The sequence below is a fragment of the Pseudophryne corroboree genome, chromosome 5 (assembly GCF_028390025.1).
Source record: "Pseudophryne corroboree isolate aPseCor3 chromosome 5, aPseCor3.hap2, whole genome shotgun sequence".
In the NCBI taxonomy this organism is placed as follows: domain Eukaryota; kingdom Metazoa; phylum Chordata; class Amphibia; order Anura; family Myobatrachidae; genus Pseudophryne; species Pseudophryne corroboree.
Window position 1 is genome coordinate 474,769,726 of NC_086448.1, and position 16,214 is coordinate 474,785,939.

The 16,214-nt window shown below is 39.7% G+C and overlaps 1 protein-coding gene across 1 annotated transcript in view; it reads right to left on the reverse strand.

The window, feature by feature from the left end:
• Positions 1–1,383: 1,383 nt before the first annotated feature.
• The window catches only part of CDH12 (cadherin 12), a 1,390,824-nt gene continuing 1,375,993 nt past the window's right edge, over positions 1,384–16,214 (reverse strand). Inside the window, exons 12-14 of the mRNA XM_063922964.1 lie at positions 11,533–11,650; positions 8,649–8,900; positions 1,384–1,995 (exon numbers count right to left, since the gene is read on the reverse strand). Of these exons, the coding sequence (XP_063779034.1) occupies positions 1,499–1,995; positions 8,649–8,900; positions 11,533–11,650 (867 nt within the window). The 3' untranslated portion in view covers positions 1,384–1,498. The remainder of the gene's footprint in view (positions 1,996–8,648; positions 8,901–11,532; positions 11,651–16,214) is intronic.

Genomic DNA, 16,214 nt, shown 5'->3' on the forward strand with positions numbered 1-16,214 from the left:
TTAGGTGTGGTGCAGAGTCTAAACAGTTAATTGCATGTACACACTTATCCTATCCATATGTACAAAGTACAGACCTGCACTCACATCTAGCATGAAGAGGTGTTTATTGAAGAGTAAACATAAATCAGCACACCTCAGCAAATAACTAAAGCTGTTTCAACAGATCTCTGTCCCCTGAGTAAAACTGTCAGAGAGCTGTGGAAATGACTGTCAGGCATCTGCTGCATGTGAGTTCTTCTTGGTACTTGTCTAGATGGATGGGTACCAGGGATGTGTGGTGAGGTAAATGGCTCAGGAGGCAGATGCTGTGATCAGGGGGTTAATGGGAACATCTAAGATTAAGTCAAATCCCTTTCTCCCAGCCTCAGTATTCAACCATTTGGTGAGTGATTTTCATGTCAGTACAAAAGGTGTTCCCTCCCATAGTGTAATACTTTTTATCTGCCATTTTATTGTGTACCGCAAATATTAATAACAATAATAAAACAACTTGGATCTTACATTCAGTGAGATGAAGAAAGTGCTGGCGTAGTGCAGTTTATACTCAACCTGTTTTGTCTCTTAAGCCTCCATCTCTCTTCAGTCTCCTGAGTGCCGCCTATATTGGAATCCTATGTAAGGTATTTGTATACCGTGGAGGGCACCAGAGTGCTTATACCAAGCTGATTAGGGGGAGTGATGGGAACAATACTTACACCAGTAGCTCCTCGGAGAGGGTGACATTAAAATGATGGCTTCTCTGCAGTGACAGTAGCTGGGTGAGGCAGGGTGACATTCTGACCTGCAGCACCCAGTTTCTGTTATAGAGGAGGAGCTGACAGCATAGGCAGACTTTTTCTGGGGCAGCCCATCATCTCCAGAGATGCTGGGCATGCCCCCAAAATGATGGAATCTCCTGCAAGGCCACTCTTTCTTTATGTAAGGTCACAACACCTTTTTGGTGCATGAGGTGATGCCTCACTAGACCCGGTGATGCCTCTGTGTCAGTGGTACATGTGTATACCTATATGAGAACCCTTGAATTAGAACATTACTTTTGACATACTACTTCTGTTTTGTTTTGCACTAACTATACCAACAAAAAGTGTTTTATTAGGCACTTCAGTAGAATCAAGAAAAAGTTTCTTTCTTTTCCCCATATCCCAATAAACCATGTATATTCTTAGGGGGTATTCAATTGTTTGAAAAGTCAGATGGGAGACTGTTTTTTCCTATCTAATAGAGAGGAAAAAAACAGACACCCAACCGACTTTTCAAACAATTGAATATCCCCCTTAGAGTGTTGTTTCAGTAAATTGTAGATAACATTCCTGAATTTTCTCAGTTGAATGTAAAATAGCAAAAACATTTTTATTTCATTACAGGATAAATCTTCCAATTGTGAAACAAACAAAAACTGACAGTATGATAAATATTATAGCATTTTAATATAAAATTTGATTTTTTTTTGTACACAGTCTGAATAAAGCTTTTTGATTGTTCACCATTTGTCTGTAAATTAAGTGATTTTGTCTGTGTTGTCATGTTCCTCTCCAAACAACTCTGCCAAGCTTTTAAAACGGGGTCCAAAGTCACTTAAAAAATCATAATCATGATCTGCCTCCATACTGAGTGACTCTATTGAGCTCAGGGATTCAGCTACAGATCCAGAGCCTTCATAGGCATAAGTTGCTAGTGAGTCATAAGGTGGTGCATTTGGATCCATATCATGTTCTTGAAGCCTTTCACTGATGAAATCTCTGATGTCGCTATTATATTCTGCTGGTGGTTTCTGACGAGGCAAACACAAAAGTTCAGGCTTTATGTCTCTGCGGCCTTTATTGTCTTCAATTACCTTTGGATTTCTTAGGGCACCAATGTCAAATGCCTGAGTGTCCTCTTCCCCACCTCCTTCATCGTCATAATGAATTACATTGTCTCTTATATCTTCTTTTGATGTCATCAGGGCATCTTTCTTCTTCTGTCTCCTTAATGCTACATAGAGTACCACTATTACTGAAATAAATAAATAAATACATACATAAAGTTAGTACAGTATATGTCATAAAAGGATTAATCTATTGTATTATAATTACAATCTACAGTACATGAAAAGTGATTTCCCTATTCCTTCATAGTATCAGGCTGGTTCTAAAGTAATTTTTTAAAGGAAAGTTACATTTAAAGGGGAATTACATTAAAACAAATACAACTTAAATAAAACTTAGCATAATGCCAAAATAATGAATCAAATAAAACTTGTGTCCAGAACTGTACCAATGCTCCCATAAAATTACCTTGTATTGCGCTCTCTAAAACGTGACCAGTAGACAATATTCTGTGTGGAACATGGTATATACCCAATCAATATGAAACACATGAAAAAGTTTATCGATGACATCAATATACAGTAGTGGATTAGGTGGTATCCATCGTGGGAGAAACTCTATGAGAAAATTCTACTCACACCAATCACCGTCACCTGGATGGAGGGAAGTCCGCCATAAAAGGTGGGATAACAAACGTTATGCTAATCATAATAATACCAATCATAGTCAAGAAGCTAAAGAGTCTTTTTTAGATTACAACAAGAGACCAAGGGATCACGCCCCCTCTCCCCACTTTCAACATCAAAACAGGTACGAACCGAGGGTACAGAGAGAAGGAGCCCCAATACCTCATTGCCCACAAGAATTGAAGTGTGTCCTCCTACTAGCTCATCTAAACAATTGCCGTTAATTGTTACCTCTCCAGCGTGACTGCTATACTCAATCTCCTGCACCGTACTGGGAACACCCTGTGTCCCACTCTGGTGAATACTATTCCACCAGCACTCGGGGTGGAGAACACAGCACCGGTGCACCTACAGTTTGCTGGAGGAGAGAACGGCTTTCTGCCGATGCTACAGACGGACTACGCCGCTGACGAGTCCTGCCGCTGACGGATGTCTCACCCGTGCAAAGGGTGATAGCAAGCGGCCCCTTACATCAACACTACTGCGGTACAGTAAAGGAAAAACTTTCCAGTCTGTGAGTAACAGCTTTCTTTCAATTCTCTATTTTTGCACCGCTCATATATCTATTCAAATCGGCAAATGAGGAACTCTTTTCTAATCGGAATTTAATACATACTCTGAGGACAGCTACATGCACGATTGTGCCAAAGTATTCTTGTGCTTTTTACATCCGGGCAAGTAATTAAACACCACTAACAGCTACCAGAGAACTATCTCTTAAACACTTAGGTATTGCGATTGCCTTCTGAGTACATCTAATTATTTTTTAATATTGTTCCAATAGAGGTTTCCGGAACCTCAGTTTTATATGAATACTGCATTGTGGTCTTGTTTATTTTTATGTGTTATATGTTGTTAATGTATGTAATAAATTGTTTTTTTATCATTGTGTCCATCAATTGGTATTAAGCGCCCACCTGGTAATTTATTCATAATTGTTTTGCTCTTGAGGAGGCCGGCTACCTCCTTACCAGGTGGCAGCTAATCCCAGGGTGCACACACACACAGGCCTGCCAGCGCCACCATTACCTCTACTCTCTCTTCTGTTTGTATCCCAACTGCCTGAGGTTTTTGGGCAGCAGGGCAGTACTGTGTGCTTATAAATTTTAATATGAATGTTAATTGCTATGCGGACAGAATTCAACGCAGACATGAAATATTGAAAAAATACACATCTGAAAATGTTTATAAGAAAAAAGAGAACTCTCTTTATGATGAGTTTCTTCAGGATTCTAATAGACTCGAGGAACTGCTTAAAGCAGAATGTAGACATTGGTGGGATAAGACCTCACTCACCAAATATATAGAGAACAATAAAATTCCTCGTGGTCTACGAATCTTTAAGAATCTCTCCTTTCAGGATAACCCTGATCTAAGGACAAAATGGGAAAATGTTTTAGATAAATGTTCTTTTGCATTAATGCAGCTTTTGATTGATTATAGGGAATCTAAACTTTTAGAAACTGAGAAGGAGATTAAGAGTGTACAGGAACAAATAGGGAAACATAAGGAGGAGCCCTATTATAAAGAAAGGGAAACTGTGGTTAATAGGAGAGTAGAAGAATTTGAGAGAGAAACTATTGATCGAAAAGAAAAAAAGTTCTCCAGAGATCTACTTGACTATCAATCTGACTGTGTGAGAAGTTTCTCCAAAACTCGTAGAAATGATATCTCTAAGACCTCTGCTAAACCTAAACAGGGGAAGCCCCAATATAGGGTGAGGACAGAGAATAGAGATAGGGAAGAATACCACTCCCCAAGATCAATCGAACATTATCCCAATCGTGGGAGAAACTCCATGAGAAAATTCTACTCACACCAATCACCGTCACCTGGATGGAGGGAAGTCCGCCATAAAAGGTGGGATAACAAACGTTATGCTAATCATAATGATACCAATCATAGTCAAGAAGCTAAAGAGTCTTTTTTAGATTACAACAAGAGACCAAGGGATCACGCCCCCTCTCCCCACTTTCAACATCAAAACAGGTACGAACCGAGGGTACAGAGAGAAGGAGCCCCAATACCTCATTGCCCACAAGAATTGAAGTGTGTCCTCCTACTAGCTCATCTAAACAATTGCCGGTAATTGTTACCTCTCCAGCGTGACTGCTATACTCAATCTCCTGCACCGTACCGGGAACACCCTGTGTCCCACTCTGGTGAATACTATTCCACCAGCACTCGGGGTGGAGAACACAGCACCGGTGCACCTACAGTTTGCTGGAGGAGAGAACGGCTTTCTGCCGATGCTACAGACGGACTACGCCGCTGACGAGTCCTGCCGCTGACGGATGTCTCACCCGTGCAAAGGGTGATAGCAAGCGGCCCCTTACATCAACACTACTGCGGTACAGTAAAGGATAAACTTTCCAGTCTGTGAGTAACAGCTTTCTTTCAATTCTCTATTTTTGCACCGCTCATATATCTATTCAAATCGGCAAATGATGAACTCTTTTCTAATCGGAATTTAATACATACTCTGAGGACAGCTACATGCACGATTGTGCCAAAGTATTCTTGTGCTTTTTACATCCGGGCAAGTAATTAAACACCACTAACAGCTACCAGAGAACTATCTCTTAAACACTTAGGTATTGCGATTGCCTTCTGAGTACATCTAATTATTTTTTAATATTGTTCCAATAGAGGTTTCCGGAACCTCAGTTTTATATGAATACTGCATTGTGGTCTTGTTTATTTTTATGTGTTATATGTTGTTAATGTATGTAATAAATTGTTTTTTTATCATTGTGTCCATCAATTGGTATTAAGCGCCCACCTGGTAATTTATTCATAATTGTTTTGCTCTTGAGGAGGCCGGCTACCTCCTTACCAGGTGGCAGCTAATCCCAGGGTGCACACACACACAGGCCTGCCAGCGCCACCATTACCTCTATTCTTTCTTCTTAGGTGGTATCCATGTTTGTAAACAGTCAAACTCAAGGATAGAAAAAGTTTAAAGCATCCCTTAGACAGATGGAGTTGTCATGGTGTTATCCCAAAAATTGTGCATTCTGGCATGAAGGGAATATAGTGCCTAATTCAATGATGTACACTAACCTGATGGTTAGGGTCAGGCCCACCATCAGGGGGGTGCTGCGGGCACAGATGTCCCGGGCCCAGCCTCTCTGAGGAGAGGGCCCAGGCCGCTCATGCCGCCGTCCGCCACCGCAATGCTCCGCCCACTTTTCATTACCAAGTTCTGGCACTGTCAACGGAGGGGGAGAGGACGCTGCAAGCTTCTATTGTAAACATCCCTCCAAAAATGGCCGCCGCCTCAGAGGAGACAGTTATTAAAGATACTAGAGGAAGCTCCTCTAGTATCTTTAATAACTGTCTTCTCTGAGGTGGTGGACATTTTGGCAGAAACTATTCAATAGAAGCTTGCAGTGTACTCTCCCCTCTCCTGTGACTGTGCCAGATCTTGGTCATGAAAAGGGGGCAGAGCTATACGAAATGGAGTGGGCAGAGCTACACAGGACCAGGCTGCTACAGCTCCAGCCAGCCTGTGATAGGTAAATTGAGGGAGAGTGAGTGGGAGAGAGAAAGTTTGTGAGTGTGTGTGTGTGTGTGTGTGTGTGTGTGTATGTGTATATATTTATTTTGTATGGTTTTATATATATATATATATATATATATATATATGTACCAAAAGAACCCGACACTCAATGTGGGGAATTCCAGTGAAGGGCTGCGGTGCCTTCCATAAGTCCTAAGAGACCTGGATACAAATAGCGGTGATGGCGGCACTCCACAGACTTGTAAAGGTTAAAACAGCTTTTTATTTATTAGGTCCAATAAGTATTAAATAAAAAACTGTTTCAACCTTTACAAGTCTGTGAAGTGCCGCCATCACCACTATATATATATATATATATATATATATATATATATATTATTTATTATTATTTTTTAGGGGGGCTGCCTATTTTGCAAGTCCCGAGCCCCAGAATTTCTGATGGCGGCCTTGGTTAGGGTACAACTCTGATGGTGAGGTGCCTTGTGGAGTGCCCACTGAGCCGCAGCTTGATTGACCATCTACAGCAGTTTGGGAGTGGGGAGTGGGTGGAGCTGGTCAGTGTACTTAAAAAAATGGGGGGTGTCACCCTGTTTTCTGGGAGGGGCGATATCAGGGACTTCATCTTCCAATGCAGGCTTCGTGTCCTTGGCTACAGAGCTGAGTGGGACAATCTGAGTAACCTCAGGATTACTCAGATAGCTAAAGACTTTACAGATGATCTGATGCTGCAATTTAGGATGAAGCACTTGGACCTGTGATGCCAACAGGAGGCATCTAAAGATGCAACAGCAATGGGAACTGCACCCATCTCTGAATCATGCCCACAATTAAACATTGTTAAAGGCATTCTTTAAGGCAATGGGTTGCAGAACTGAATTAGAGAGCCATACAGCCCCTTGATAAATATGTGCAATTGAAAATATTTAAGAATAGTTCTGTATAGGTTCTAGCATTGAGCAATTGAATGCATTTAGGCTATCTAATGACTTCAGTCTGAACAATTGAGTTGTCCAAATCTCTCAAGTGATAATAATGATTATAAAGTAATTAGTAAGCACAGCAGGGAGAAGGATTAATAATCTAAGGGATTATCCCTGTCTGTTTCTGAAAAAAACTCTATTACCATGCTTATAAGCATGCAAATAGACAATTATGTAGGATTCTAACATTGGGTACAGTTCAACAGCTTCCAAAAACATCTGTAGTATTTTTATGGTGCAAGTTTGAGATGTGGGAAACATGCAATACCATTATTTAAAAATGTTTTATTGTTTGACACATACTACCTGGCATGGCTTCTAGATGAGGACCCACCAATTCAGTTACTGTAGGATAGACTACAATAATAGCTTCTTGATACTGGGCCTATGTGTGTGTATTAATTATTTATAACTAAACAATTGTTAATTTGCTGTAACTATGAAATCAGATTGTATGCATACATATGTCATTAAAGTGAATTTTTTATGTTTTAGAAACTTGTTGTATATATGATCCTTTATATTACCCTATATACTTTACTATTATCTCGTAATGCTTATGTATTTACAAATAAAAGCATGCCTTGCTACGGTCCTTAAAATTTCAATCGAAAAATCGGGCCCATTAGGTTTCTATGGGGACTGCTAAATTGTGAAATTTGCCAAAGCATTTTGCAGATACACCACTCTAGCCAATGCTACCTTCAGGTGGCATTATAACCCATAGTAACATATGGGCTATTTTATAGTATCCTATGGACTATTTTATCTTTTTTTTTTTTTTTCAGAACGGTATCCTCAAATACCTTCTTGCAGGCCCATACTGTTACATGTACATTACTCTTGCCAGTTACATATCTTGTAGCAAAGGGATAGTGGTAGCTATGGACTTGCTTCTAAACATTTGCTGGGTCAAGGTATTCCCTGAGGCTCTGTTCAGGCCCCCCAGATATGATAAATGCAACTAAACTATTAATTTCTGCTTTGCAAGTTGGGGTAAAAATATCAGATACTGTAACTGCAATAAAAATTTAGATTGTGGTAAATATGCCTCTTGGATACTAAATAAAAATGCACTCCCTTAAAGCAATAATGCGTATTTTTAATTTCGATATCTATCTTTACAGTATACATCAGAAAGACCCGCATTCAATGTGAGTCTTATCACGATTTCTCTTGAACTCCCTGGCAGTCATGGACGCACAAATGACACATGATGTGCTAACCACCCGTCACTAAACAATCGATTGTGTGCCTTACAAAAAAAAAAGTAGAGGAAATGCCACTGAAAATCATATGATGCATCGTATGTGCATACAACATGGTATGATGTGCATATGGTTATGACGCATAATATGAACTGCACGTATGATCAGAGATACGACATTTGACCTGCGTGACCACGCAATACATCGTAGTCGTACCCAAAACATGCACAATGTGCACGCGATGCAACTTATGAAGCATCAAAATCATGTATTCATACATAATATCGACTTAGTGTATGGCCAGCTTTAGATATATGAATAAATATATAGATAGATGGATATATAGATACTGAAGATAGTTTTTATACTGTGTGCCCAATATTGTACCAATACTCCCTTATACCTTATATTGGGATCTCTATTTTTGCATAGCGAAAACTTACCTAAAAGTATAATAATGCACAGCAAAATGGCTATCAAAGCACCTGTGCTTAAGCCAACAGGTAAAAAAATTGCTTCCACATTGCAGGAGAGGATAACTCCTCTTGAATCACATCTGCATACTCTAATGGTCAGTGTGCTTGTACTGCTTTGGATAGGATAACTACTATCCTCCACCACCACTGGGAGGAGATAGAATTCTTTTTGTTTGCGACTGTATCCTTGTCTCTGTGCTTCTATGCCAGCTGAGTTGTCTGTAAAATAATAATACATAGGTAATGTTTTTATCCAGTTTGACTGCTGATCAAATTTGTTACAGCAAATATGAAATGAAAATGTTATTTGATGTTTTAAAACATTTGAACAAAACTTGTTATTGTTACAGTAGTTATTAGTGAGCTGGACCTTTATTCCATGACACACCATTTATTTGTGCATTGCTGTTTGTGACAATTGTGTCAATATAGTATTATACAGTATACAATATAATAGCAAAAGACAGCACTTGCCAAAAACTTCACTAACATTGTCAATCCAATTAAACTCTAAAATAGTTAACTATAAAACCAATATATTAATATTATATACATAAGAATATTTCTACAATAAAAATACATTTACATGGCACTCCCATGACATTCCTATGACACTCCCACAAGTCACTGTAGCATTGTAGCTGCTCAGTTCATGCCCTAAAACCCCCTATTTCATGAAAAGACAGATCTGGTTAGGTTATGTCAGACTACTCAGAACGGAGTGGACATATGTACAGATACATAAATTATCTTCTACGCAGGAGCTATATGCAAACATTCCCCATTTGCGACCATGAAAAGAGATCCTTGTCCTAATAATGAAGAAGCCTCTATGGGGTAAATTTACTAAGGTGGGAGTGTTAGAACTTGTGATGTTGATGATAGCAATCAATCAGATTCTACTTAACATTTATCAAGCTGCTTCTAGAAGATAATAGAATCTGATTGGTTGCTAAGGGCAACCAATCACCAGTTCTAAAAAAAAACTCCCACCCCAGCAAATTTACCCATAAGACTTACATACAGAATGAAAGATTAATTTAGCAAATTGTTGTCAATAAATCACTAAAAACATTGTCACTGTATTCAGATTCCATATGTTTGATGATGGGGAAGATCTGAAGATGGCTTACGAGATTGTAATATACTGTAACATGGGCTATATAATTTAGCAAATTTGAGCATAAACCAGCAGCTATTCAGGTGTTAATAATTAGTACCTCTTACATGGAAAATGTTTTTGTATCTTAATCAATTGCAGCAGCTTACTAGTAAAAGTGAATAATCAAACATCACTGTGAGGTACTGCGTTTGTTAAAAAACAAATAGTATTGGCATGGCACAATATAAATCAATACAAATTAACATTTAACAACCAACAAAGCATATTGCCTCACATTTATATTTGCAGCAAGGTAATTTCAGTGGCATTATCATCAGACATTAGGACAATGGTTCACAAACTTTTTCATATAACGGAGCCTTACAGTATCAGATTTTTTTTCATGGCACCACTAGGCCAATGATTTCTAATTGTGAAATTTAGAAAAATTTATTAAATTAAGTAAATTGTGTTTATACTGTATGTTATCTTTAGGTTCAGCTATGTGTTGAGGGACAGGATTTGCTTTTGATTGTTCACATATTTTATCATTGCCAGTCACCAGCACTTGTTTTGCCTATTACATTGACCATAAATAATTTAAATTGGTCCTGAACCACCAGCCTGGGAAACCCCTACAGCACACAGTTTGGGAACCACTGCATTAGGAGATATTTAATTTTGACCGCGCTAGTGAACAAATGGAAATAAAAAATGATTAGAACCAATTTTACAGCTGGTCTCTTGTTGAAATACTTAGACAACATAGATTTGGAGGTGCTCCCAATATATTTGTGAGGCACTCTTTTGATCAAGATGTAAAATATGAAACATACGTGAAGTGCCTCCCCCTCCCAGATATTGAACTGTGTTGTTTTAAGACACCATTTTTTTTGCACTACAATTTGTTGATTATATGAAAAAGTGTAACTGTGTACTACTGATGTGAATGGCCAAATATTCTCTGTAAAGCGCTGCAGAATATGTGTGCGCTATATAAATAGCTGGTAGTAACAATAATAATAATAATAATAATACTATGTTTACCACTTTAGAATATTTTCTCCTTTGGTACCAGATTCTCATTAGGATTCCATTGATCTAATTTGTGAGCAACAGCTACTGTGACACAGGTCTTCCCGTGAGTTCCTTTTGTTATAAGGGATATGAAGATTTTCACCATACAGTATTTATTTTCTATTAATATTTGATTCTTACCTTATTCAGTTTAATGCTTGTTTTACAAGAGAAATCTAAATAAGTATAGAATGGAAAACTTGTGTACTTTTTAAGGTTATCTAATAAAAGTTGCATTTTATACTAAACTATTGTCTGTATTCACACAAACTCGTGCCACAGGAAGAGTTTTTTATTGTCTATCTTGCAAACTAAGGATTTAGGTATCAGTAAATTAAATTTTGTAATTATTAAACGTGTATTTTTTAAATGATACAGGTGAAATTTAACATTGTAGTAAGCGGCAATTTAAAGAACAGACTGAAAATAGAACTATACTGCTCTTATAAGTAATAAATACAGTACATATACACTTTGACAAATTCAAATACATTTCAGTTTGTGCTTAGCCTCAGATGAATAGATTAGATGGAGTGTGTTAAGAAATAAATATGATTTGATATCAGTAGTGTGTAGAAACATGCATCAAACACAATTGTTTGTTCAGTGTACTACTAATGCATGTTGTTACTGTATTTCAAACAAGTAAATGTATGTAATCAGATGCCTTACTTTTATAGTCATGAATGGTAAAATTGGAATTTGTAGAACCATCAGGTGGCAATCTGAAGGAAAATCTCTGCCCTGCAGGTGACATATCTCTGTCAGCAGCACCAATAATCTGGATGATCTAAAAGGAGATAAGTATAAATCACATATTCTACAGATTTTTTTACATAAACATTATGAATAAAAATATAGTAAAATATTTATACAAGGATTTAAGTGGCTTTAAAAAGAGAAAGAAAAACTTAGCAAACACTTGGGGGTGACAGAAGGCATAATTTAAAATATATTCTTATCTATTCAATAATGCCACTTAGTGTAGAATATATACTGCATATACCAGTTAGCTCAGTAAGTACAATACTTCTTTATCATGTTTCTTATTTAATTGAAAAAATTATAGAGCAAATCTAATGGAAAATATGTACAATTGTTTACTTATGAAGAAAATGTTAAACAAATAAAGAAGTAAAATAAATAAGGAACCATAAAAAAAGCAAACTTATTTTCTAACAAAGTTTTAGAAGACACCATTTTGAGCATTTTTAGAAACTAAGACATTATTAAGAGGTTTATTATGTGTAAAAATAATAGTTTCATTTCTTTATGCAGTAATAGTAGATCTATCAAGGAGATTTATCAAACGTTCTAAAAGGACAAGTAGAGATATTGCCCATATCAGAATATAGCTAGAAAGATAGCTAGAGATTAGAGATGAGTGGGTTCAGTTTGTTGAGATCCGAACCCCCCCGAACTTCACGTGTTTTTCACAGGTCCAAGGCAGCCTCGTATCTTCCCGCCTTGCTCGGTTAACCCGAACGAGCCCGAACGTCATCATCCCGCTGTCGGATTCTCGCGAGATTCGTATTCTATATAAAGAGCCATGCGTCGCCACCATTTTCACTAGTGCATTGAAGATTGAACGGAGAGGACGTGGCTATGTTCTCTCCCTGAAAAGCTCCGTATCTGTGCTCAGTGTGCTGCAAATATCTGTGCTCAGTGTGCTGCAAATATCTACGTTCTCTGCCTGAAGAGCTCCATATCTGTGCTCAGTGTGCTGCAAATATCTGTGCTCAGTGTGCTGCAATGTGGGGACCACCAGTATATAATTATAGTAGTACAGTACAGTAGGCCATTGCTGTATCTTGCAGCTCCGTGTCAGACTCAGTTCAAGACAGTATCCTGATCATCAGTGCTCAATATCTGCTGCATTGTTGTGTGACCAGTATATAATATATATATATATATATATATATATATATTACATATAGTAGTACAGTACAGCATTTTGGTGACCACCAGTATAGTAGTACAGTACAGTAGTCCATTGCTGTATCTTGCAGCTCCATGTCACTTCAAGTATCCATATCTGTGCTGCATTGTTGTGACAGTATATTAGTAGTACAGTGCAGCATTGTGGTGACCAACAGTATATAGTTGTACAGTACTGTAGTCCATTGCTGTATCTTGCAGCTCTGTGTCACTGCAAGTATCCATATCTGTGCTGCATTGTTGTGAGCAGTGTATATAGTAGTACAGTGCAGCATTTTGGTGACCAACAGTATATAGTTGTACAGTACAGTAGGCCATTGCTGTATCTTGCAGCTCTGTGTCACTGCAAGTATCCATATCTGTGCTGCATTGTTGTGAGCAGTATATATAGTAGTACAGTGCAGCATTTTGGTGACCAACAGTATATGGTTGTACAGTACAGTAGTCCATTGCTGTATCTTGCAGCTCCGTGTCACTGCAAGTATCCATATCTGTGCTGCATTGTTGTGAGCAATATATATAGTAGTACAGTGCAGCATTTTGGTGACCAACAGTATATAGTTGTACAGTACAGTAAGCCATTGCTGTATCTTGCAGCTCTGTGTCACTGCAATTATCCATATCTGTGCTGCATTGTTGTGAGCAGTATATAGTAGTACAGTGCAGTAGTCCATTGCTATTAATATAATAATATTACTGGCATATAATTCCACACATTAAAAAATGGAGAACAAAAATGTGGAGGGTAAAATAGGTAAAGATCAGGATCCACTTCCACCTAGTGCTGAAGCTGCTGCCACTAGTCATGGCAGAGACGATGAAATGCCATCAATGTCGTCTGCCAAGGCCGATGCCCAATATCATAGTAGAGAGCGCAAAAAATCCAAAAAGCAAAAGTTCAGTATAATGATGACCCAAAAATCTAAATTAAAAGCGTCTGAGGAGAAGCGTAAACTTGCCAATGTGCCATTTACCACACGGAGTGCCAAGGAACGGCTGAGGCCCTGGCCTGTGTTCATGGCTAGTGGTTCAGCTTCACATGAGGATGGAAGCACTCATCCTCCCGCTAGAAAAATTAAAAGAGTTAAGCTGGCAAAAGCACAGCAAAGAACTGTGCGTTCCTATAAATCACAAATTCCCCAAGGAGAGTCCATTGTGCCGGTTGTGATGCCTGACATTCCCAACACTGGACGGGAAGAGATGGCTCCTTCCACCATTTGCACGCCCCCTGCAAGTGCTGGAAGGATCACCCACAGTCCAGTTCCTGATAGTCAAATTGAAGATGTCACTGTTGAAGTACACCAGGATGAGGATATGGGTGTTGCTGGCGCTGAGGAGGAAATTGACAAGGAGGAATCTGATGGTGAGGTGGTTTGTTTAAGTCAGGCACCCGGGGAGACACCTGTTGTCCATGGGATGAATAAGGCCATTGACATGTCTGGTCAAAATACAAAAAAAATCACCTCTTCGGTGTGGAATTATTTCAACAGAAATGCGGATAACTTGTGTCAAGCCGTGTGTTGCCTTTGTCAAGATGTAATAAGTAGGGGTAAGGACGTTAACCACCTAGGAACATCCTCCCTTATATGTCACCTGGAGCGCATTCATCAGAAGTCATTGACAAGTTCAAAAACTTTGGGTGACAGCGGAAGCAGTCGACTGACCACTAAATCCCTTTTTCCTCTTGTACATAAGCTCCTGAAAACCACACCACCAATTCCCTCAGTGTCAATTTCCTCCTAAGACAGAAAAGCCAATAGTCCTGCAGGCCATATCACTGGCAAGTCTGACGAGTCCTCTCCTGACTGGGATTCCTCCAATGGATCCTTGAGTGTAACGTCTACTGCTGCTGGTGCTGGTGCTGTTGTTGCTGCTGGGAGTCGATCATCATCCCAGAGGGGAAGTCGGAAGACCACTTGTACTACTTCCAGTAAGCAATTGACTGTCCAACAGTCCTTTGTGAGGAAGATGAAATATCACAGCAGTCATCCTGTTGCAAAGCGGATAACTCAGGCCTTGGCAGCTGTGTTGGTGTTAGACGTGCTTCCGGTATCCGGCGTTAGTTCACAGGGACTTAGAGAATTTCTTGAGGTAGTGTGTCCCTGGTACCAAATACCATCTAGGTTCCACTTCTCTAGGCAGGCAATACCAAGAATGTACACAGACGTCAGAAAAAGACTCACCAGTGTCCTAAAAAATGCAGTTGTACCCAATGTCCACTTAACCACGGACATGTGGACAAGTGGAGCAGGGCAGATTTAGGACTATATGACTGTGACAGCCCACTGGGTAGATGTATTGCCTCCTGCAGCAAGAACAGCAGTGGTGGCACCAGTAGCAGCATCTCGCATACGCCAACTCATTCCTAGGCAGGCTACACTTTGTATCACCGCTTTCCAGAAGAGTCACACAGCTGACAACCTCTTTCGGAAACTGAGGAACATCATTGCATATTGGCTTACCCCAGTTGGACTCTCCTGGGGATTTGTGACATCAGACAACGCCACCAATATTGTGTTTGCATTACATGTGGGCAAATTCCAGCACGTCCCATGTTTTGCACATACATTGAATTTGGTGGTGTAGAATTATTTTAAAAAACGACAGGGGCGTGCAAGAGATGCTGTCGGTGGCCTGAAGAATTGCGGGCCACTTTCGGCATTCAGCCACCGCGTGCCGAAGACTATAGCACCAGCAAACACTCATGAACCTGCCCCGCCATCATCTGAAGCAAGTGGTGGTAACGAGGTGGAATTCAACCCTCTACAGTATATGCTTCAGTGGATGGAGGAGCAGCAAAAGGCCATTCAAGCCTATACAGCTATCTACGATATAGGCAAAGGAGAGGGAATGCACCTGACTCAAGCACAGTGGAGAATGATTTCAACGTTGTGCAAGATTCTGCAACCCTTTGAACTTGCCACACGTGAAGTCAGTTCAGACACTGCCAGCCTGAGTCAGGTCATTCCCCTCATCAGGCTTTTGCAGAAGAAGCTGTTGAGATTGAAGGAGGAGCTAAAACAGAGCGATTCCGCTAGGCATGTGGGACTTGTGGATGGAGCCCTTAATTTGCTTAACCAGGATTCACGGGTGGTCAATCTGTTGAAATCAGAGCACTACATTTTGGCCACCGTGCTCTATCCTAGATTTAAAACCTACGTTTGATCTCTCTTTCCGGCAGACACAAGTCTGCAGAGGTTCAAAGACCTGCTGGTGAGAAAATTGTCAAGTCAAGCGGAACGTGACCTGTCAACAGCTCCTCCTTCACATTCTCCCGCAACTGGGGCTGCGAGGAAAAGGCTAAGAATTCCGAGCCCACCCGCTGGCATTGATGCAGGGCAGTCTGGAGCGAGTGCTGACATCTGGTCCGGACTGAAGGACCTGCCAACGATTACTGACATGTTGTCTACTGTCAC